This window comes from Amblyomma mixtum, chromosome 1 (assembly GCF_055824585.1).
Source record: "Amblyomma mixtum isolate Tamu chromosome 1, ASM5582458v1, whole genome shotgun sequence".
NCBI classification, from domain to species: domain Eukaryota; kingdom Metazoa; phylum Arthropoda; class Arachnida; order Ixodida; family Ixodidae; genus Amblyomma; species Amblyomma mixtum.
Window position 1 is genome coordinate 35,845,064 of NC_143012.1, and position 24,514 is coordinate 35,869,577.

The 24,514-nt window shown below is 50.2% G+C and overlaps 1 protein-coding gene across 1 annotated transcript in view; it reads left to right on the forward strand.

The window, feature by feature from the left end:
• LOC149366013 (uncharacterized) overlaps positions 1–24,514 on the forward strand; it is a 34,777-nt gene extending 10,263 nt beyond the window's left edge. Inside the window, exons 6-11 of the mRNA XM_089547619.1 lie at positions 3,708–3,781; positions 8,506–8,576; positions 9,983–10,089; positions 16,502–16,566; positions 18,371–18,465; positions 24,279–24,514. Of these exons, the coding sequence (XP_089403745.1) occupies positions 3,708–3,781; positions 8,506–8,576; positions 9,983–10,089; positions 16,502–16,566; positions 18,371–18,465; positions 24,279–24,442 (576 nt within the window). The 3' untranslated portion in view covers positions 24,443–24,514. The remainder of the gene's footprint in view (positions 1–3,707; positions 3,782–8,505; positions 8,577–9,982; positions 10,090–16,501; positions 16,567–18,370; positions 18,466–24,278) is intronic.

The following is a 24,514-nucleotide window of genomic DNA, read 5'->3' on the forward strand; positions in this document are numbered from 1 at the left end:
CAGCTGTGATGGATGTGGTATCGGCGGCATTGTAGTCACATATAGTTTTAACGACTTTCGTAGCACGAACTTTTTTCTTAATTGCGAAGTGGAGAAGCGAGTGATCACTGACTCCTTTAATATACGTTGGAATTGAGACCAAATCAGGTGCTGTGGTAAAAAAGAGGTCTAAAGTGTTAGAGGAACTGCTGGTAGTGCGTGTGGGTTCATGAATCAGCTGTGTTAGATTGAAATCAGCGCAGATGTCTAAAAAATGGATGCATTCGGAGGATGGCTGCTTAAGAGAAGGAACACCAGTTTTCCACACTATATTTGGGAAATTGAAATCACCTAATAAGAACAAATGCGATTTTGGGTATCGGACAATTAATTTGTTAAGGACATCATGAAGATCAGCGCAGAGAGTAGCTGGTGAAGATGGGGACCTATAACATGCACAAAAGATAAGATCGCCTGTTGGAAAAGCTACATGAGTGCAAACTATTTCTAACGGTGAATCAATGGGGATAGCGAAGGAATTGATAACAGCATTCACGGCAATGAGTACGCCTCCACCTGCACGGATATCGCGATCGAATCTGTAAAAGTTATTTTTTTTTTCACAGTCTAATATTTCACTATTTTTTATTTTTGCTGAGAGCCACGTTTCAGTAAGAACAACTATATCAGCTGAGCATGCGTCGATATGAGATGACAGCGATGTGCGTTTGTTGGTTATACTTCGAACATTCGTGAAAATAAGAGATATGCAGTTTTTTTCGCTTTGGACAAGAGATAGTTATGCTGAATCTGAATTTAATGAGGGTGAAACCGGTGGTGTGTTGCCTGTTTTGGGTCGAGTCGCGCTCCTTGCTGGTCACCAATAACAAAACAAAAACATTATCACCCGTGAGATACATCTTATCGTGTGGCAGAGAAAAGGTCACATTCTGCTTTGTACAAATGAATAGAAGTATCGCTTACGCAAAAATCGCCATTGTTCTTTATATGGTAAGCTTCCAGTAGTTCACGTGCAGTGTGATCTTTGCTTTTGCCTAGAATCCTTGCACCTTCAAAATGCGGCGAACAATCCTGGCAAGACCTGCAATGTTTTACCAAGTTAACATATTCTCTAAATTTCTTTCATGCCCCCTCAATCGATCGTTGACACATTTGCCAGACTGGCCGACATAGACTTTTCCGCATGACAGTGGAATTTCATATACCGCTCCTGACTGGCATTGTACATGGGGCTTGGTATGTCCGTGTTGTGAGTGCAGCGTTTGTCCGTGTCGTAGGGGTTTTCTTCCTTTGTGCTCGTCTTTTTTTACGCTGCAGTTATGTGGAAGCAAAGTAACCAACTTGCCCAGAAGCTCGTTTTACTAAAACATTCCGCGTGTCGCATGCTTGCGGTGTGAGTTTTTTTTTTCAGTTTTCGTTTGCGCGAAAGTGTGCCCCTTACGTTATTTACGTGTGGGGGACTCACACCATATGCACTTTGGTTTGTTGGTGTCTTGTTGTACTGGTCAGACACCGTGTTTGCGTTTTTTTTCCTTCTACCGGAATACAACAAACCTTATTTCTCGGAATAGTACACAGCTTGAATGTTTACACACGTCTCTGGACACTTAGCCGACAAGGCTAGCTAGTTGCGAATGCGTTGCAAAAAATAAATACCGTATTATTAGGCAAAACAATGAAGCTGGACCGCGTTAACTTTCGTTTGTAGGCTGAGTTGGTGCTCAATGTGTAGTCGGAACTGTCCAAATAAGATAAACAGCAAAACATACTGACGTGTGTCAGATCTAAATGAAACATCCTTTAATTGGGGTGTAGTTTAAAATAAATGCAAATCAATGGAAGCGATTCTGTTAGAAAGGAGGTTTTCTATATGTAATGCCCAAAGAAATACGGCCTTGTGCATACCGTAACGGTCACTCTTCAAAGTATACGTTAGAAGCTATGGCGACTTGCGGTGAATGGTTGAAGTTTGGAAAAACTTACCATCTGTGCACGGGGTCGTACTCGTTCGAACTCGCTTAACTCAAACCACCGGTTTATTCGAATTGCCGCCTCGCTTGCTAAGGATGCGACGTCCCATATCAGGCGCGTATTATGCAGGGACAGCGCGTTATATAAGGCCGGAAGGCCGGGAGGGCTTTAGGCGAACTCCATGAGCAGTTGAAACGCGCCAGGGAGCTTTTGCACCCGGTTTTGCGTCCCCCGGTGGCGGTGCGCGTCTACCGCTGCAGCCACAGGCGCACGCGAAGACGCGTGGCTCGATTTCTTGTGGAGTTGGGTCTGTGGTCTCCTCCCTCCCCCTATCCTTTTATTGCGAAAGCAATACTACTTCCAAGAACGGCCTTTCGCGTAGCGGCGGCCACTTGCCACGCTTGACCTTTACAATGACCTCTGACGTCATACCATGCCTAGTGACGTCACAGCGTGACGTCATACCAGGAGCGAGAGACGGGCTACCAACTCGGCTCGTCGGGTAACGGCGGCTGCTTGCCACAGCGCGCCGTGCTCTTCCCACTAGAGGCGCTGCATATGCAGTATAAAACACCTGCTTTCGCAACCTACCAGGCATAACCAAAGCTAAGCCCCCTCCAATTTTTTTCTTGGTTGTCCCGGGCGCGCCTGCCAAGTTCGTTTTATAAGAGGGGGCATCAGGGACGGCCCTTCTTTCGACCCGCTGGTGGCATATTCTCTACCTGTCGGCCCGGTCCTTATTGGTTCTGTCCTGCATCGAACATGAGCGCCACCGCTCGCGTTCTAGTCAGTGTACACTTTATGCACAAATCATAGGCGAACCGCATTTTGCTGCTTGCGATAACTGTGGAGTCTCGGAGCATAACGAATGTGTGGGAGGGGGAGGCAGTGTGAAAACCGCACGGTTTCGTTGCCATGATGTGCGTTACGCGCTCAGTCCCTTTCGCCTCGTGGTGAAGCGTGCGTAAAGGAGTGTGCTTCACCTCGACCTGCGGGTTAGCTAAGTGCACCTAACTGCATTAGTGAGACAGCAAGAGTACCATCGAAGGTTTTTCGCTGAAGTTGGAAACCGAAGCTTTGTGCCGCGATTCCACTTTTCTTTTGCTGCTTCTCCTTTCGCAATGCCCTTCAGCTTCGAAGTTGAAGGCGTGCCGTTAAGCGTGGCCGAATCTTGGGCTTGGCGAGCGGTCATCGTGAAGTGTTCGTTCGGTCGTTCATGGCGGGTCTTGAATTTAGATGGTTCAGACCGCGTACTTAAACTAAGTAACTGCTTCTAAACCTGACAGCGCCGTAATCACGAAGCATGGCAATTAAGTGACGCAATTCTTCGGCAGGAGCTCCTCTATGGCCAGCGAATATGGCGGCCGTCCAGAACATAGTCCGTATTGTTACTGAAGAAGCAGTGAAACTCTACACACAGAGGGCAGAGGGCGCGCATCATTAGTGAGGGTCGGGAAAACTAACGTTTTTGAACGCAAGTGTCGTTGACTCCCGATGTGACACCACGCTTTCTTGTTATGGCAATATAGGCTCGGCTTCAGTCGCGGTTTGACGCCTTGAGCGCAAGTGCTGATATGCGAGGTCGTCCGGTTTGTTCAGCGCTTGAAAGAACTCAAACTACTTTTGATATTTGATTTCACTCGGTTGTAAGCGACTGCCGGGCCCATGAGCATCCCGTGAAGTGCTTCAGTGCCCACGAGATGGCGACACCCGTTCTCCTTCCCAATCCTTGCCAGGAATCTAATGGTGACTTGGCGATGTTCTTGAGCCTCCGGGACAACGACTACACTCGCTCCATCTGGAACCACGGGTACGTTCTCAGCCACCTTTCTAAGCATGCATTACAGTGTCTTGAATCAGCCCACTTGTCTCGTACAGTGGTGAGCAGCCTTGTCTAGAGCGCTCGGGCGGTGCACTTCCTTGCATACAAATCCAGATTTTGTGGCAGCCTCTAGGGTCCAGCTGCAACGCTTGCACGGAAGTAGCGCCAGATAGCCTCGTAAACAAAGCAGGCACGAAAACTTTGCCCTGTAATGAGGGGCTGCACTCTAATTTCGGTTTTTGTTACCAAGTGCGCACTGCTCAAGCGCTCTAGACAAGGCTGCTCACCACTGTACGCAGAGGTGCACCCTCGAAGGTTGTTTAACTGCATCTTTGTTTAAAATGACTCGTTGCTTCGCAATTACGTGTCTTAGAAAATACGGCACGTCCTTTCTTGGTAAGTTTTCGTACGCAAAACTTTGTACTAAACCCTGAACGCCATTGTGCGATACAGTGGCGCACTTACAGCAAAGCAATGTATGCAGCATGGCAGACTCCTATAGACGCTTTACAGCGGCGTATCATGGGGGCTGCCATCTTTGATCACGTGATCACGCCGCCATTACTCGCCTCCTGACCGCTCGGCGCGCGCCTCGTCGCGAAGGCTGCTGCGTCTGACGGTTCGGTTCCGACAGGCAGTGTTCCGGCTGATACGGTTGTAAAGGAGTGGGAAGACGACACTATGGTTTGGCCAAAGCTTGGAAGGACATGTGAGAACCCTAATTTGATCACTTCACGCGTGAAAGCGCGATCGGACTTCATGTCGCGGAGAGCCGCTGAGCTCTCCGCCTGTTCGAGGCAACGGACGGATCGCCTGAATGCTTGTCTTTGCATGCGCTGAAGACTCTGCTGAATGTTTTTTTATTGTTAATATATAAAACGGCAATGTTTAATGTTCTTGCGGCCTTACAGGTTGTTGTCCTATTCTGTACATGCATGCAGACACTGGTCTGAAACGCTCACATGCACATCGTATGCATTTGTTTACACCCTGTTAACGGTGCTTAGGAAACCTGAAATATTTCTTACTGGTTGATTAAACATAGAAAAGCGACAAAAATAAATAGACACACAAAGGTTGACTATCATGGTAGCAGTACCATGCATCAAGCAGCCTTCACAAGCTGGCGTGCAATCGTTTCGAAGGATTCCGCGATATAATTGTTATAACGCGCGCATGGCCACGCGTTCATGCTGGACGAATTTTACAGTAACGTCAGCCTCATATAAAAAATTTTGGTACGCTCGACGCTCGATATGCGGACATGGAAATGCTCGTGGTCTCGTTGGTTGTAATTAATCAGCTTCACTCTGAGCGTACGGAGTCACTTTTAGTGACTGTCTCGCATGGACCGCGAGCAAGTGACAACCATCCGGCACAGCAGCCGTAAACCAAATGCTGTAATCCGAACACGGTCCACGAAAACCGCGCTACTTGGAGCGAAATTGAACAGTAGCACCAAGACTGCGTGTAATGCACGGACTGACGGTAAGCGTTGTCGGCTCGCACGGCTGTGCAGTGCATAAGAAACAGCAGCCGTATGAAGGAGCGTAAGTAGTCTTATTTTTTTTCGTTTCTAATTCGGCCTCGGGCGCTCGTTTTACTAATCGTCACAGACCACAACTTACGATCAATGCGGTCTGAGCACAGTGCACAATAACTGAAAGCACGCCGTCATGGTTTCGGTGGCGGAACAGCTTCTTCATGCGGCTGTGTTGTGCACTTACCCTCGACGATTTTCCAAGATCGAAACCTTTCTTTATTAGCTATCTAGCCCTGGCGAACGTGTTTGTTGCGCTCGCCAGTTAGGAAAGGGTGCGTGTCGAATGGGCGTGAACATTGGCATTACCTACTTGTGTAGTTCGGTTCCGTGAAGCGATCGCAAACGATCGCATCCCGCACCTTTAACTCTCTGTCGCAATTATTGAAATACACAGCACAGCACGTGTTTCCTCTGCCTTTTCACATCGTAGAAAGAACACATTCGGCAACCACCCGCGAAATTTCCACTGCTGCGTCGAGGCGTACACGCCGGCGACTTACGAGCAGGGTTGCCAGGTCCTAAATTTTAAAAGGAGCCACAAAAAGCAGAAAAGTAGCCAAAAAAGTAGCCAACTAGCTGCCGAAGTGTCAAAAGTAGCCAAAAATAGCGCCAAGGTTGCAGAAAAGCGTCACCAGAAGCATAAAGGGTGCAAACAATTTATAATTCTTGTAGGACGCAGGGCAATTGTGAATGCGAATAACTCTGAATTACAAAAGCATCGCAAATCGAATGAAAGGAAATACATGAACAGCATGGGACAGAAGCACGGAACTGCGCGAGGAATTTCTGAAGGGAAAGAGAGTGTGGGAAAAGTAATCAGAAAAGTATTTCTTCTTTTCAGAGGAGAAATAATTGGTGTTCCTAATCCACAGTCATGGCAATTTTAATTCCCATATATGTATACAAGAAGGGGGTGAAGATCAGATGGATCCGGTAGAACATAAACGTTTCGACCCACAGAGTTTCTTACTCTATGTGGTTTCGACCAGGGTCTGGCCGGCCAGACCCTGGCCAGACGTTATATATATACATATATATATATATATATATATATATATATATATATATATATATATATATATATATATATAGAATGCCTGGCATTGATTTTTGCATGAAATTTCTTCACTGCTCCATAAACAAGGGTTTGATTTGATGTGCCTATTTCTTTTTCCGTGTCTCTCTTGTGATCTTTTTTCAGCTTTATATTGCAAAAACAGACTGATCGCCACATTCAGTTCATATGTTCTAAAGGCATAGAAAGCATAGCCTAGCTTGGTCAAATTTTTTCAGATCACATGGCTTCCTTTTCAGGCGTATACTGGGGAACTCATGGCTCTCCGGATATCGCTGGACGATACAAAGAGCCTTCGTCATCGCGTTTCAAAGCCTTTTGCTCTTCCTCGTTCCCCAGTAATCGGCTAAAAGGAAACCGTATTTGCCCTGAAAAATTTTAACCAAGACTGTAATTCCCAGCATCATCCAATTGGATGTCGGGCTAGCATGTGCGGCCGATCAACGCGCTTTGAACCAGTATCCAACTGAGAAAACAATTAAGGTATATCAGCTAAGTAGCAATTCACATCCTTATTTAGCTGAAGCGCACTGAGTGAATGGAGATGGGACATTTCTTCTTGCTGGTTCTAAGGAAATCTACATAACATCATTGCATAGCGGAGGCGGAATCTCGCCTGGGAGAACACAGGAGCGAGAAGTATTTTAAGTCTGGGAGATGATTACAGGCAAAATTTCAACAAAAAGACTGGCACCGCAGAATAATGGTGTTCACGTATGGCATTCTGACAAGCAAAGATGCATGGACCATTGGCACAAAAAGAGGTCCATTAGTCCTAACTTCGATATCAAAAGTAGCCAAAAAGTAGCCAAGTAGCCAAGTTCAAATTTTTGTCGCCAAGCGGTCCTAAAAGTAGCCAATTTGGCGCAAAGTAGCCAAACCTGGCAACCCTGCTTACGAGGCAAGTAATGGTGCCGTGTTCGGAGCGCACGTGTGGCGCCATCTGGTCTCAAACGGAAGAACTGCGCGCTGTAAACGGTCTATAGGCTATAAGGATACCACTTTAAAAAAAAAACAGCAGTTGCTAACACTGCGCCGCGGTCCGCTGCGTCCTGTATTACTCCGCTGGCCAATCGCAACAGGAAACGAAATCAGCTTTTTAATGTTTGACTATATCAAACAATCCACGTATCATAATTCTAGAGCTCATAGTTTTTTTTTCTTGTGATAAGCTCCTTGTTTAGGTAACAAAATACGTTTAAGCAGCGGACTACTTTTCCTTCGGGGAGGAATTCTGTGCGCGGAGGCTGAATGTGGGCGGAGCTGCACTAATCTCAACGTGAAGGTTCCGAAGAAAACAACGCAAGGTAGAAGACAGGCGCTAGTGCAGCTGCTGTCTTGTGTTGTTTCCTTCGCGACCTTCGCGTTGGAAGCAATGGGCAGGCACGTACGAGAGCCAGTGGCCTCCGTGATTCGCTAAGCGCTGCCTCCGAGACCGGGTGAAAAATCTGCACCGAAGGCGCATGCGCAATAAGCGCGGGAAGCTTCTTTTTCCGCGCATGCGCCTTTAGTGAGATACAACTCAAGAACGAAGCAGCTTTTCCCCGTCGGAGGACCCCCTTCCAGCCAATGGCGGTGGCCGATTCTCATTCACAATGCAGGGAGTGGACTATCCCCTTTCATCTGCCACTCCCTGCATCATCACGCTAGCAGGGTCATGAGAATCAGCCGACGCCATTGGCTGGAAGGGGGTCCTCCGACGGGGAACAGCCGCTTCATTCTTGAGTTGTGTCCGACTGTAGTGCCGCCTATTCTTTTAAGTGCCTTATCTTAAGTGCCTTAACTTAAGTGTCTGAAGTAGCTAGAGTAAGTGGCCTTTGTAATTTTTGCCGCTACCCGTACAGCAATTAGGCGCATTTGCTTTGTCGCTCTGAGGCCGGGATCGCGAAACCAGGAGTAAATAGAATTAGAGGAGATGAGATGATTGGTTGAGGGTGTATATCAGTCGAGGATCGAATGGAATTGTCCTGGCGGTCATGCAAGAAACTGTGTGGAGCGGGTTATATGTGCACTTATTATAGGCAAGACATGGTGACATACCATTATACGCAGCTGTGTCGTCCGGCCCTCTCATGCTCGTCCACTGCGACGCAGGTTCCGGGTGCTGTACCGCGTCGTCCTGGGGACATCCAGACTTCGTCTTGAGCTGTCCGTTGAGAACAACGGTGGGACTTTGCACCTTTCTTCCGCATGTGCATTTGCAGCAACTCTTTGCGGGAAGAAATGTGGGCATTCCGCACTGCTACTTGGACAGCTTTCGAGTGGACCCGAGCACTGAATCTCTGTAAAGGCCTTTTCCGGGTGCAAAAGCAGCCCTGCGGGTGCACGTAAACGATGCTAGAGAGATTTAGCATAGCTCGCAAGATTCGCGATCTGCTACCGTGCATGGTACGCGTCCGCGGGGGCACTGTTGCGACTGCGCAGTGGAACGGGTGCGCCCCTCGGGGACTTCTGCGCATGCTCTGCTAGCGCCTTGAGGAACCGGTTCGCGGTTGCGGATCGCGTTTCGCTGTATCTCTCTATTGGTGGGTTCTATACGAAGCACGATCAAAGGTGGCAAGCATTCTAAGAAACAAAAAATGAAAAATGGTCTTTGAGGAATGCAAATGACGTAGTAATTGTCTCACATCTCGGCGGACAACCGAACCGCGCCGCAAGGGAAGGGAGGAAGGTGGGAGTGAAATAAAAAAGAGAGAAAAAGGTGCCGTAGTGGAGGGCTCCGAAATAAATTCGACCACCTGGGGATCTTTAACGCGCACTGACATATCGCACAGCACACGGGCGCCTTTTGCGTTTCGCCTCCATCGAAAGGCGGCCGCCGCGGCCGGGCTCGAATCCGGGGTCTAAGAAGCACACGCAATAGAAATGCGTAAATAAAACCGTGAATTACGAATGGGTTTGGTGATTGTACCTAGCCGAAATATTTTTCTTCGTCATTTTGATGCATAGCGAGCGATTGCTGTGATGCCCAGTGCAAACTCTCCATTTGACTACAGAGCTTCTCAGTATATTACCTGGGGGGAAGCCTTTCACCACCGTCTATGCGAGCTTCTTCAAGAGCAATTTGTCTACCGCGGGAATGCTGGTAAGACGAGGTTTCTTATTTGGCTTGGCTAGCGCTGGGTCGAAAACGATAATTCTGCCTCTGAATCGGCAGCCGCCGCGATGCTCTACTCTGCGCTCCGATGAAATTATTTTGATTATGCGTTTTTTTTACTTATTCGATAAATTTAACACAAGTGTTAGGCTGGTATGAAAACTTTCACAGCATTTCTTCAAGGTTTGCCGCGAAAATAGTCATATTGATATGCTTGGATAACAATAGCCAAGCCACATACGAGCACTCGTCTTCCCGGCATTCCTGCGCGTCTCCATGGAGGATGAAGTGCAGCGCCTTCTGCTTTTCCTCCAGGTAATATTAAAAATCTCTATGTTGCCTTTCTCGCGCAAAGATGAGTGCATAAAACGATGATGGCTTTCAGTTTTTCTATCAGGTCGGTAATGTTAGCGATGTCTTGCTTTGTTTATTTAGCTTGAAACACTCGCGGTGTCTGGCTGTTTCAACCCGCAGGCACGGACGCCTTCGAGTTTACGGCCCTACTGCACCCTTTCTGGCGCGTGGCAGACGTCCGTCAGTGCAAGCTGTCGGGCTGCCACGGCGTCGCCTACGCTGACAAGGTGAGTGTGGTCCACAACGAAGTTATGCGGTCTCTTTCAGTTAGACTGTGACGTAACCAGAGTAAGACAGGAGTGCCGACTATGGCGCGCCCCAGTGCATTCGGCAGGAGCGATTTTGCTCCACGAACGTCCAGCGCGTGTCCGGCGCTCAGCGTTGCGCTCTACTCTCTCCTTGCGTTTCCCTTCGCTCGCCGACGTGACTTCGCGCACGCTTTCCCCCTTTCGCTTTCCTCCTTGCGGAAGTAGCCGCACCGACGCGCCACCTGTTGTCGCTGCCGCGAAACAAAATGCTGTGCTGCCAGCAGCGCGGCTGGAGCGTTCTAGAGTACAGCCAATACCAAATCCGAGCGCCACCTATCAGATGCCCTACCAAGCTTTCTCCGATGTAACAACAAGTCAAAAATTGCGAGGACACTTTGGCAACTAAAGTGTTGGGAGGAGAAAGCCGAGAACAGTATGCTGTGACGACTTCCGATGGATGTGACGTCACGTCGTTCCCGTGACTCTATCGATATCCAAATTAGACATCTTTTGGTGGTCTTAAGTGTTAATTACGCTTAATTACACATTTTCCCGTCTAATTTGACACAAATCCGACGTTTTTCTGTTCATTCTGTGATAATTTCCACTATGCCGTGACGACTTCCGGTGGATGAGACGTCACACCGTTCCCGTGGCTGTATCGATACCCAAATTATACATCTTTCGGGGGTCTTAAGTGTTAATCACGCTTAATTACACATTTTCCCATCTAATTTGACACAAATCCGACGTTTTTCTGGTCATTCTGTGATAATTTCCACTATGCCGTGACGACTTCCGGTGGATGAGACGTCACACCGTTCCCGTGGCTGTATCGATACCCAAATTATACATCTTTCGGGGGTCTTAAGTGTTAATCACGCTTAATTACACATTTTCCCATCTAATTTGACACAAATCCGACGTTTTTCTGGTCATTCTGTGATAATTTCCACTATGCCGTGACGACTTCCGGTGGATGGGACGTCACACCGTTCCCGTGGCTGTATCGATACCCAAATTATACATCTTTCGGGGGTCTTAAGTGTTAATCACGCTTAATTACACATTTTCCCATCTAATTTTACACAAATCCGACGTTTTTCTGACCATTCTGTTACAATTTTCACTATGCCGTGACGACTTCCGGTGGGTGTAACGTCACACCGTTTCCGTGGCTACATCGACGTCCGCGCTATTTCGACGCAGTTTTGACATTTTCGGGTGTTATTAATTAATTAATCTACAGCCATCAAACTTGGCTTCTAGGTTCGTTTTCTCCTCCTCTATCCGAAGCAACCATTGGTTTTTGTCGTGTCCGGTCGCTGTGTTGAATGCAGCGAAAGACGCACACGGTACTTTAAGACTTCGTTTATTTAAAGCCGATGAGGGTGCGACCAGCGTCGACCGAGGCAGGAGCCGAACTGGCCGCCCGAAGAAAGGAGGGAGCGGAGAAGCGTCCACGGGAGGGAGTGGCTTCCCAAAACAGGAGGAGGATGCGGGGGCGCACCATGGGGGGGCATCTGGCGACAGCGTGCGACGAGGGGCAAGTGGTCGTTAGGAGGAGGATGCGAGTGGTCGTTAGGAGGAGGATGCGGGGGCGCACACACACAAAAGCAATAAGGGGACACAACACTTCCTTCCCCCTTAGAAAGTTGCCTGGTATCGTGCAGGGGGTCGGCGCTCACGCGTGGAGGCGCGCTGGCTTTGTGCGCTCGGGGGAGAAACACTTGTAGGCTGGCTGTTGGTCGCTGTGTCTCCTAGGTCTGTCCTGGGCGAAGTCTCTTCTTCCGGGAAGAGGTGCCAGGCTATGTGGGAAGATGGTGCACGTGTTCTCTCCGCTGGCGGACAGCTCTCAGACGGCGTCGTAAATCTACGCAGCTGGTTGAGATGTCGGCGTGCTACTGTGCCATGTATGTTGACGAGCCAAGAGCGCAGGCCTATGCGTCTGACAATTGTAGCTTCCTCCCAGCGTGGCTTTTTCAGAAACTGTCGGGCGAGGACGCGCTGCCCCTCATTAAGCGTGCCGCAGCGCGGAATTGCTTTTTCTTCCCGGAACGTCTCTGCCTTTGGCTCGGGGAGGATGGCTGTGAGCTGGGTTCGCATTTCACGCTCGAACATCATTTTCGAGGGGGTCTCGCCTGTTGTGCTCTGAACCGTCGTGTGCTGCTTGAAGAGAAAGCGCGCAAGGCGGCGCTGCAGCGAGCCTGTCTGATCTCTTTCAAGGGCGCGTTTTAGCTCGGCTACGTAGCGCTCGGCTTGTCCGTTTGTCGCTGGGTGGCAGGGGGCCGATGTAACTGATGAGATCCCGTTGTCGCGATAAAACTTGAGGATCTCCGCAGACACAAACGGTGTTCCGTTGTCCGACACTACCTTGCGCGGCAGGCCGAACGTTGCAAATAGTGATCGGAGGTTGTCAATGACTGCTGCCGAAGTCGTCTGTCCCATTTGCCTTATCTCAAGCCACTTTGTGTAGGCATCTACGACCACAAGGAAAGTGCAGCCCCCAATTGGTCCTGCAAAATCAATGTGCAGTGTGTGCCATGGTGTGTCTGGCTTTTCCCATTCTGGGACAGGAGCTTTCGGCGGGGCGCTCCGGCTGCTCTGGCAAGGCTTGCATTCTCGCACCACTGTTTCGATGTCGTTGTCAATGCCAGGCCACCACATGTAGCTTCTGGCACACTTTTTCATTGCAAGGATGCCCCGATGTCCGGCGTGGATGAGAGACATAGCTTGTGCGCGTAGTTCTCTCGGCATCACAACTCGGGACCCAAATATGATGCAGCCGCGATGGGTGCTCAACTCTGTAGCTCGCCTGCGGTAAGCGTCGAAGTTGTCCCCTTTGAGTTTATGCACGTTGCCTTGTTGAACAGCTGTGTAAACTAGCCGGAGAGCTGCGCACTTCTGCGTAGATGCTGCAACTGTGCCTGCTGTAAGCGGAGGTTCTGGCAGTGCTTCGAACATCAGAACGTCTCCTGGTGGAAATGGTTCGTCAACAGTTGCGTCTAGTGGCAGACGGCTTAGCGCATCGGCGTTTTGATGTTTACTCCCATTGCGGTAGACCAGAGCGTAGTCGTACGCTGAGAGTTTGATGCACCAACGTGTCATTCGCGGAGACAAAGTTGGTGGCATAGGCCTTTGTGGTCCCAGAATGCCCAATAGCGGTCGGTGATCGGTTATAAAGGTCACCTTCCGGCCGGCAATGTACTGGTGAAAATGTGTCGCCGCGTAGACGATGGCTAGCCCTTCTTTGACAAGTTGCGCGTAGTTGCGTTCTGCTTGCGACAACGTACGTGAGGCGAAGGCGATGGGAGCTTCCCTTCCTTGCTCGTCAGTTTGCGATAGAACCGCGCCGACTCCGTACGGTGATGCGTCGCAAGCCAAAAGCAGAGGCTTCCTTTCGTCGTAGTGGCGGAGGACTGTACATCTTCGAATCAGGTCTTTCAGGGCATCGAATGACTGCTGATGGCGTGGCGACCATGTCCATGTCACATCTTTCCGAAGGAGTTGGTATAAGTCGTTGGCCACGGTAGCTCTTTGTTCCAAGAACCGGTCGTAGAACGTCAAGAGTCCGAGAAAAGCCTGTAGCTCCTGCTTGTTTGTTGGAGCTCGTGCTTCTGTGATCGCTCGCACTTTGTCCTCGGTAGGGTGAATGCCTTCCGCATCAATTCGGTGTCCCAGAAATTGCACCTCTGGCACCGCAAAACAGCACTTCGGTTTGCTTATGCACAAATTAGCGTTTGCTAGCCTTTCGAGAACGAGCTCTAGGCGCACTGCATGCTCTTCAGTGGAAGTGCCACTGATGATGACATCGTCAAGGTAGACACAAACTCCTGGGATGCCCTGAAGCACTGTCTCCATGAATTTTTGAAATATGGCCGGGGCTGCAGCTACGCCAAAAGGCAGTCGCTTGACTTTGTACAAGCCTTTCAGTGTGTTAATTGCCAATAATTCAGCAGTTGACTCGCTCACCTTCAGCTGCTGATACGCCTGGGTGAGGTCCAATGTGCTGAAGACTCTTGCGCCACGTATTACACTGAATACTTCTTCAGGTGTCGGTAGCGGGTAAGAGGACGCTTTAGTCGCAAGATTGACGGTGCTCCGGTAGTCTCCGCAGAGGCGTATGGTTCCGTTCTTCTTGCGAACTACGACAAGTGGTGTGGCCCATTCTGAATGCTGCGTCGGCTCGATGACACCTTGCTGCTCCAGTTTGTCCAACTCTTTTTCAACTGAATCTCGGAGAGCAAACGGCACCGGCCTGGCCTTCAGAAATTTGGGTTGCGCGTTGTCCAACAACTCCAGTGTGACCGGGGGCCCTTCGTTTCCTGGAATCTCTTCCGAGAATACTCTTCCGTATTTCTCTTGGAGTTGCTCAACCATGTTCTGGCTCGGCGTCTGGTGTATGCCGCATATCATCACGCCTAGTGGAGAAAACCAGTTTCTCCCTAGAAGGCTTGATCCTGTGCCTTTCACAACAAGCAGAGGTAGCGTATGGGTCTGGCCGTTGTAGTTAACCTGCACGTTGGCAGAGCCCAATAGTGGCAGATTCTGTCCTGACCACGTTCGCAGGTGCGTGTCGTCTTGTTGCAGGGCGGGTGCGTCAGATGGCCATGAAGTTCGGAACGTGTCCTCACTGATCAGAGTACAGGCTGCGCCGGAGTCCACCTCGAACTTAATCAGCTGGTGATGTACGCTTACTTCTGTAAAAATCTTCGGTCGCGTGCCGAGATTCATGGTGTTCAGGTCGTACAACACAGATGGTGTTGCTGATGTTGTTCCATGGAGATCAGATAGCGGCGTATTCTCTGAGGCGTTGACGCTGTGATTAGGCTGGGAAGGTGACTTTATCTTGGCAAGTCTCCGTTTCGTAATGCATGCTCTTTCGATATGCCCTCGCTTGTGGCAAAAATTACACGTGGCTGACTGGAATCGACATCCCTGGGGGTTGTGTTGGTCGTCACACCGCCAGCAGCGTTGTGCCTTTTTGACCGATTTTACAACAACAGAAGGCTTGCGCACCTGGTTGCTTGTCTGGTGTACCGGCTCGGTGTTCCGGCGAATCCCTCTCTGCTGGTGACCGGCGCTCTCCGCTCGAACGGCGATGTCGTAAGCTTTGCTGAATGTGAGGTCCTTCTCAGCGAACAGGCGCTGCTGCAGTGACTCGTCACTCAGTCCGCACACAAATCTGTCGCGTAACATCACGTCCAAGGGAAGCATGGTGGTGTTAGCAGAAGAAGCTGCGTCTCCCTCCTGCCCGGTAGCTGTTGTCGACAGCGTTCCAAAATTGCAGTCGGCAGCGAGCTTCTTGAGCGCGGCTACGTAGGCGCTCACAGTTTCTCCTCCCAGTTGATCTCGTCGTTGGAAGCGAGCCCGGCTGTAGACCTGGGATGGCCTTGGGTCGTAGTGCTTTTGCAGCGCTTTTACGATGTCGTCGTAAGACACTGCCGCTGGTGTGCTTGGCTGAATAAGGGCGCAGACAGTATCGTAGGTCTGCTCCCCGCACAGCGTCAGCAGGTTGGCCCTCTTCAAGGCTGGGTCTGTGATGTTGTTAGCTTCAAAGTAGAACTGAAGGCGTCCAACCCACGATGACCACGATGAGCCGTTGAACTCTGGTATCTGATTGGGAAACCCTCGCGTAGCCATGGCTTGTCAATAGCGTTGCGTAGCGCGGGTCGAATCCACTTTCTCGTCGCCACTGTCGTGTCCGGTCGCTGTGTTGAATGCAGCGAAAGACGCACACGGTACTTTAAGACTTCGTTTATTTAAAGCCGATGAGGGTGCGACCAGCGTCGACCGAGGCAGGAGCCGAACTGGCCGCCCGAAGAAAGGAGGGAGCGGAGAAGCGTCCACGGGAGGGAGTGGCTTCCCAAAACAGGAGGAGGATGCGGGGGCGCACCATGGGGGGGCATCTGGCGACAGCGTGCGACGAGGGGCAAGTGGTCGTTAGGAGGAGGATGCGAGTGGTCGTTAGGAGGAGGATGCGAGTGGTCGTTAGGAGGAGGATGCGGGGGCGCACACACACAAAAGCAATAAGGGGACACAACAGTTTTCTATCTTTTTTAGTTCCTGAGTTAAACGCGTGTGACACGCTTTGTTAACAGACGACGGTATGAGCCATTAAAGGCTTTCGCCGTAAAATTGATTCCCTCTTCAGTGTAGCAGGTGCCCCTGTCTTGCTCCGTAGACGCAGCCATTGGTACCTGTGAGAGCGGCACAGTACAGTCAGGCTTAGTCACGCGCACCCACGCCTGTGAGTGGCATGAGTAACTTAACTGTACTTGCGACCTGTACTATAAGTGACTTGTCTGTTTTTTGGGGAGCAGTGGGTGGCTCGTGCGGAGACACTTGCAGAAGAGTCATTACATGCCGTGATTTGTCGACTTATTTGCAGACGAAGGATTTCTTCGAGTCACGCGAAGAACGGGAGCTCGTGACGGTGACTGAGTGGACTGACAAGTACGTGTGCTTTTCGTATCTCCTTCGTAAAGTCTTTCTAAGTTATCATTATGAGCCATGCCAACAGCCTCTTCTGTTGATCTCCGATCATTTCTGTCCGCACCGTGCATGGCACCCTGTCCTTACATGACCCGCGAACAGCTCGATGTCATCACCTCATCTGACTGTCTCCCTCCCATGGCTATAAGTTTCCGTTCCCACTCCGGTGACCTGACGAACCACTAGGTTTAATATAATCTGCATTGTCGTGCTGTTAGTAATGCAGTTGCTGTTCGGAGATGCTCGAATTTTTTTAATTTGGGCGGCGAAATTACGGGCTGCTGGACCTCGCACTATGCGTTGTCTTACTCGCCGTCCCTGTCTGAGTGTCCTAACGAGTGAATGGAAGCAGACAGTCTATACTCGAATACAACCCAAGGGCAAAGTGGCAAAGGCACCTTAAGGGAGGACCTCCAGCCAGTGTCGGCGACCCATTGTCATGACGCCATTATCAATGGAATGCTAGCAAGTGTTTTACGCCTGATAGCGAGGCATCGCAGGTTGCTAGCAGGTGTGAGGTGATTGACAGTGGCATCACAATTAGGATGTCACTGTTGTGACCCCATTGGTTGAATGACCTCTTCCAGTGGCATTTATCACTTTGGTCTTGTGTTGTATTCGACAATAGCTCAGACCAAAGCTGTTCTCCTCAAGCATGTAGGAGGTGGTGGCCGAGTACTTCAGCTAGGCAGCCAACTTGTGTTCAGTTGAACAGAACATAGTGTTGAGGTTATCATTACGAAGGGGACTTTACAAATAGTTCCCAGCCTTACCAACATCAGGCACCGTGGTGTGGCTACAGGGACGGCTCCATTTTGTGCCACTGTGTGAATGAGTGACTGGGATGTAGCTATGTCAGTTTCGCCACGCTCGGCGCAAACGATCATAGCTACAAAGAAATGCGTTGTCAATGATGAGAATGGGGAAGCCTGATCCGTGACGTCACGTAACAAGGGTTGGTAGGTAAAGTGAATGTTCATTGTCGCTTGTTAGAAGGCGGTCACATCATAGTATGACGTCATTCGAAGGAAACGCTGATTTGGCTATGCAATCAAAACTACTTTTTGTTGGTCAGAATGATCTCGCGAGAGGTCATGACGTCTCGGGGTATTCGGTTACTGGCGCCAGCGGCACCGAGAACCTTGTATGAAGCTGCGATTGTACGAAAAAGTAGTTCTCCGTGCGTTGGCGGAAACAGCTTGTGTCAGCATGCGCGAGCAGCCATTGCCTCTTTCGCAGATTGACCAAACTATAGGTACAGGCAGTTCTTTCGGATACATCGTGCCGAGCTCGGTCAGTGCCTTTTAGAAATGAGGTACTGGCTGTAGAAGTCACTGGCTCTACAAGGCACTGGATTAAGGAAGCACTGACTTAAGAAAGCACTGACGTAAGAAAGCACTGACGTAAGAAAGCACTGACGTAAGAAAGCACTGACGTAAGAAAGCACTGACTTAAGAAAGCACTGGCTTTAGAAGGCACTGGCTTAAGGAGGCGCTGGCTTCATAAGGCACTGACTCTAGAAGGCACTGACTCTAGAAGGCATTGACTCTAGAAGGCATTGACTCTAGAAGGCACTAGCTCTAGAAGGCACTGGCTCTAGAAGGCATTGGCTCTAGAAGGCACTGCATTTAGATGGCACTGGTTGGGTAGTGAAGCCGATGGGCCGCACCGTGCGTTCTTAAGTCGAGGGGCCTCTCCGCGAAGCTGGCGGAGCAGGCTTCTTTCACGTAGTGCTCAGGTCGTGACTGCACCCGCCCCGTTGCAGCATCTACAAGAGCACGGACCCCGTTCACACTCTCACCGGAGTTTCTGCCGCCGGAAAGACGCTCAAGATTGAGAAGGAAAACCTGCCGGACACCGGTGAGTTGCTCGAGCGGGCCAGGCCGAAAGCAGCAGATTCAAGAGTGGAACGTCTCTCTGCTCTACCTTTTTATTGCACTGAAAAAAAAAAACACGCTTCAGCGGGTTAGCTTGAACCTCACTGCCGCGCTGTGCATTGCCAGCACAGTGATATGTCCCTTCCGTAACCGAAGGTATTGTTAATTAGCCCCCAGGAATCCCGACTGCTGGCCTTTATTTCCCCTCCTGCTGTTTGGAAAATCTGGCTGTTGTTGTTCCAATTGGAACAACAACAAAAAGAGCTAAAAGAATCCGGTTCCGTAAGATATCTTTTTCGCCAAAAAAATTATTCCAAAAATTATCTGAACCGAAAATTACCTGAATGGAACATCAACTGTGGCTAAAGGAGAAGCATGGCAGAGTTGGTTCAGCATTATGCGAGCGCCGTCTGGGATAAGTCTGGAGCGTGTCTATTTTTTCTTTCCTCTTCTCTCGCTCGCTCTCTCTCTCTCTTTGTGGTTGCTCTTACGTGACCAAATAGCAATAATAATAAAGCTTAGAGACCGCGCTGACGAGAAAAATAATTCGCAGAAACACCTATGTGTGTTGGCAGTGCAATAGCGCGTTAGGAGCTGTTGATGCCTTTACCGTAAGTGGCCTCACTTTTCTCCAACCAATGAGAGTGTTCCCAGCTTGTGACGTCACTTTCTCCAGCCAGTGGGAATGCTCCGGTCTGGTGACGTCACTTTCCTCCGCCAATGGGCGAGTTTTATGACTGACGACTCACTTTGGCCCCATAGGTCTTTTAATGCTATCGAATTAAAAAAAATCGCTAAGTTTTCGAGCCAATTGCCACGTCCCCATGACGGCGGGTCGCTAGAGGGCAGGTGCTCAGGGAAAGCTGTTTTAACATTCCTAGTGTTGAGCAGTCTGCAGGCTTGAAGTCCTTACCGGAGTCGCTGTCTACGCTCACTCGACGCCACCCGTGTTTTGACTGACTACGAACACGGCGCGGCGCGGTAGTCGCGCTGTTACCTCCAGAGTCTCCATTCCACTGAATAGCGGTATCTTATCGAAGCCGCGGTAACCATTCTTCGTTGCATAACACAGGGAAAGCAGACCAAAGGAAAACATGCACAAAGGAACCCGCATACACTGTGTTGCGCGTTCGCGTCCGGCGCACGGTGCAATGTGTGACGCAGGGCAGCCAGCCTGCGATATAAGCTTCCGCTTTGGACAGTCGCCGGCATTGTTTTCAGCGCTCCGTAAAGTGCTTTCCATTGTGAGTGAACGGATGTTGCGCGGGGGAGGACTTTATCTTTTCCTTCCCCTTCGAGCGCACTGCTGCCTTTTTGTCGTTGCTGCTGAAAAGATAAGGCGCAGTGATAAGGTACAAGGATAAGGCACAGCGAAGTTGAATTTCGTTGCCGGAGTGTTACGCGGGAGGCTCGCAAGCGCTGCTATCTTAACGCGACGGCGTTATGGGTGGTGGTGGTGGTGAAAAACTTTTATTCAAAGAGAGCTTGAGGGTTAAAAAACCCTGCTGCATGGTCGGTATCCTTAGTCCGGGACACCGCACGACGAGGCCCCGTCTCGCGTCCGCTTGACCAGAGCCCTTTGGGACTCCAGCGTGGAGCAGTTGAGGAGGGCAGTCTCCCATGCCTCTCGGGTGGGGGTGGGGGTGGGGGAAGGGGGAAGGTGAGGATTCTGAGTACATGCCCACACCATGTGAAAGATATCGCAGATCTCTCCACAGTGCGGGCAGCGCCCATCTGTGTTCGGATCGAAGTGTTTTGCTATTGCAGGACAGAGAAGGGTTCCTGTCTGCAGGCGCCGCAGAGTTCGCTCCTCCGCCTTATTCAGCCCCTTGGCAGGTGCCGGGTAGAGACGGTGGCTGTCGCAATAATAAATTAGGATTTCGTGGAACCGCAGAAGCGGTTTATGAGCTTCTGAGCCAGGAGAGCTAGGATGAGGAGCCCGGTGTGTGAGCGCTCGGGCGGCCGCATCAGCGGCCTCATTGCCTCGTAGACCCTGGTGGCCAGGAGCCCAGATCACTTTTGTGCGGAGAACCGGCGTCATGGTTGGCGTGAATCCGGCTTGGTCGAGAGGGTCGAGACGTCACAACGTGAAGCTGTGGAATCGAAAAGTCTGGTTTGGTTTCGTTTGGTTTGGTTTATTGGTGTTTAACGTCCCAAAGCCACTCAGGCTATGAGTGACGCCGTACTGAAGGGCTCCGGAAATTTCGACCACCTGGGGTTATTTAACGTGCACTGACACCGCACAGTACACGGGCCTCTAGAATTTCGCCTCCATCGAAATTCAGCCGCCGGAATCGAAAAGTGATCAAAAGATTATATAAGCTGAGATTGCAAGGTCGCGCATGACTTAAACGTCACCGCGACATGTAAGAATCTAAAGTAAATTAATTGCGCTGAAAAGAAAATTACAGGTAATTAGATGGGAATGGAACCTGCGACCCCTAGGCCGTCTAGGCAGGTCCTTTCGACTTAGTGAAACTGAGGCCTTGTGTGCCTTGTACGACAGTGTTCATCTCTGGGAAAAGCGGACCCAGGCTGCTGAAGGGACCCATTAACGATATCGCGCATACCCTTAAGCTTAAGTGCCCCCCCCCCCCTATCTTTTTTTTTGTTTTGCCGCTGTCTTCGTTGAACAGAAGCTGCTTCCCGGGGGCCGAGCATTGTTGGGTTTATTGTTCTGGCTGCTTAGAGTATGCGATAAACGAGAGCGATATTTAAGAGCAACTACATTTCCCTCTTTCGCGCCCGGTTGCCGCTAGGGTGCGCTGAAAGCAGTACCAACATCAATGGTAAAAACTTTGATATCACTGCGGCGACCCGCATCGAAGCAATTCGAAAGCAAAACGTCCACATACTATATCGACGTCCGTGGTTATTCTGACGTCCATGTGCTATATCGACGTCCATGCTTATTTTGGCGTCCAAGTGTAATTTTCGCGTGCAGTTAACTAACTAATCACAACTCATGAGCCAAATTTTTCCCGCAGCAAGATCTCATCACGCACTCTCTAACACAATCAAACTTTTGACCATTTATCTTTACTGGACGACACAATCGTGCGGACAAGTTTTGATGACGCGACATAACCATCTCATACCTTCGCATTAATAATTAGCGTATTGTCATGCCGTGGTGTCACTTCGCATCCATTTCGTCCAGCCTTGAGGTCTGTTAACATGATCTCGGGGCGCAGTACACGGCCGATTTGTACATCACCTCTGTTAAAATGAGTCCGCAGCCGCAATTCGAACCCGCCAGTTAACGTTCCATTCTGAAACGAACTTTTATGATCGAAGTTTCACGGTGGATCAGTGGCTGTGGCATTGGCTGCTGAGCACTTGGTCGAATGTTCGACCCCTGTCTCCCCAGTGGCATTCGATTGGATTGAAGATCAACAAGGACCGTGTCCTGAAATTTTACGCCCGTTAAAGAACCGCACAGGTGATCGAAGTTATTCCGGCATCTCCGTTACAGCAAACCTCATCGCTCGCAGTGTTTCTTTGCGATATCGGTCCATTGATTTGTATCCGAAGAGGTGGCTATAGTGCCACTTTTTTCGATTAAGAAAAAGATTCGCTTGGCTGCTACGCTGTCGCGATAAGTGGAGATAAGTGGTGGTAAGTTGTGGTACGAGAGACGGCTTATCTCACTGCTCGAGATGTGTCGGATGATCACATTGCGATTTGAGGAGACTGGGCGTTGCGGTGTTTCGAGCTTGCGGTCGATCGCTTGACCCGCATACCGTGAGTTGTTTCTCGGAACAGCTGCCTGTGTCGTTGTCATGATCATTGCTTGTCTTTCGTTTTATTACGTTATCATCACCTCCAATCTACACCCTACATAGATCTTTCCTCCCTTTCCCTCTCATGTGTGAGGCTATTATGAGCGACATCGCTGCCTTTCGTGTCATTAAATTTATCCATCTCTCTCTCATTGCGTGTCCCCGCCGGTAATTCTTGCTGCATGGCTATTCTTCAGGTGGTCCCTGCCGGGTTTTGACGGCACGGGTGGTATTTACTTATTTATCTATATATGTAACTCCTTCACGATGCGAACGTGTCACCGGGGCAGTGGTAGAGCAGCAGCAAATTGACTGTACAAAGAAATATTCGGCCGAAACACTCGAGACTGCCTATACTCTGAACAGAAAGGAGTGAAAAGAGAGTAAAGTTGTCCTTAGCGCACACCCCTTTTTACAGGGTGCGCGCTAGGGGACAACATTACTCCCTTTTTTACTCCCATATGGGTGTATTCGTGTTTAGAGTGCACATGTGAGAATGCAAAAGCGTCAGTGCTGAGTCATGCTATGTTGCAGAATGGCTGTAAGTCATGACTATGTACGAACTCTATAAGCCTTACATTACGTTACTTGTAAAGTGCGGAGTCATGACACGCTGCAGAACGACTACGAGTCATGACTTTCATAGGTCATAATGACACGTAGCTGAGAAGTAGTGGAGGCAGAAGTGGTTCGTCATCATGCTTACGCCCGCCTGGCAGGCCGGAGTAGTTCCTCAGTACCGGATTGCCTGCCGTGGAATATTCGTGACAAATCTGGTGTAGGTGCGGGGAAGGAGCAGGGTACTGGTCTTCCAGACCCACGTAAGCTACCGATCAGTCCGGATCTCACCCCAGTCCACCAGCGTCGCCACCGTGGAGCTTCCTCTGAATTAGGGCCACTTCCGGCTGCCACAAGGGTGACGCAGCCTCGGTCGTCGGAGGAACCAGCCGCTATGGGAACTGAGAGCAGGCTAGCTCCCGGCGCAAATACTGTGCCATCAGCCGCGAATACCCGCGTCGTTTCATGGCGACGAGTTCGAGGACTGGCTGAAGACCTTAGAGCGCGTAGCCCGTTACAACGGCTGAAGCGATGACCGTAAGCTCCTTGAAGAGTCGGCCCGGACATGGTTCGAAAGCCATGAGGCGTCGTTTGCATTCTGGGAGGGCTTCCGTTGCAACCTGCTGGCCATTTCCCCGAAAGTGGACCGCCGAGAGAGAGAGAGAGAGCAGAAGCTGCGTTAAACTCGCGCAGCCAGCGCCAAAACGAGTTTCCGCGTGTACCACGGGGATATGACCCGTCATTTCAAGCGCGTGGACCCCAACATGACGCAAGACACGAAGCTTCGCCAGGGACGGGGAGTAGGGGGCCTCCTACATCGGTGGAAATAAAAGTTGTTATCATCATCATCATCTTCGTCACCTCATGCGGGGTGTCAATCAAGAGCATTTCGCGGGACTCATGCTTAGCCCATCGCGCACTGTGGCAGAGTTGTTGTTGTTGCTCGGCCTCCTCCACTTCTCAGCTACGTGTCATTATTACGTTACGTTTCATCATTCATGACGGTACATGTTCGCTTGCATGCGTTGTGACGTCGTATACCGGTATAATGCATCATCTGAATTTCGCGCCATAGACGGCGGCTGACTGCTTGTGTGCCAATGGGACACATAATGCTTCCGCATTAAAAGCTTTTAGCGCCCTCTACACTACGGTATATAAACTGCCACTTTGATATTTCTAGCCTTGAAGGAATAGAACAAGCCACCGAGGCGTTTAACAAGGCGATAGCCCGTGTTAATGAGCTTCCCATGTGAATCGTCATTCCTTCGTTATATCCATTTGTCGTTATAAACTGTTTCGTTATAACGAGTTTCAACTGTATTACGTTTAGGAAAAAGGTACTCAGAAGGTTTAGGTGCTGAGTTGGCTAACGTATTCTCCTATAAGCCGCAAAGCGTCTGACATGCGTCACCCGCGTGCGTTTCATACGAGGATGTCATGTCCGTTTTCTCAGTGGTATGGAACCCGTGGGCAAAGATGGCAGCAGACCTGCCCGACCTTGGCTCGGAAGAGTACCTGAACATGCTGTGCGTTGAACCCGGTCACGTGGCCAAGCCCGTGCGTCTGGAGCCCTCGCAACGCTACGACGCCGCCTGCACATTCACTGTGGTCGCCTGAGCTTCGCAACTCTGGTGGACTGCGGCGGTGCACCGGACCGCGCAAAGCTGAGGATTAAAGGGGATTTTGCTA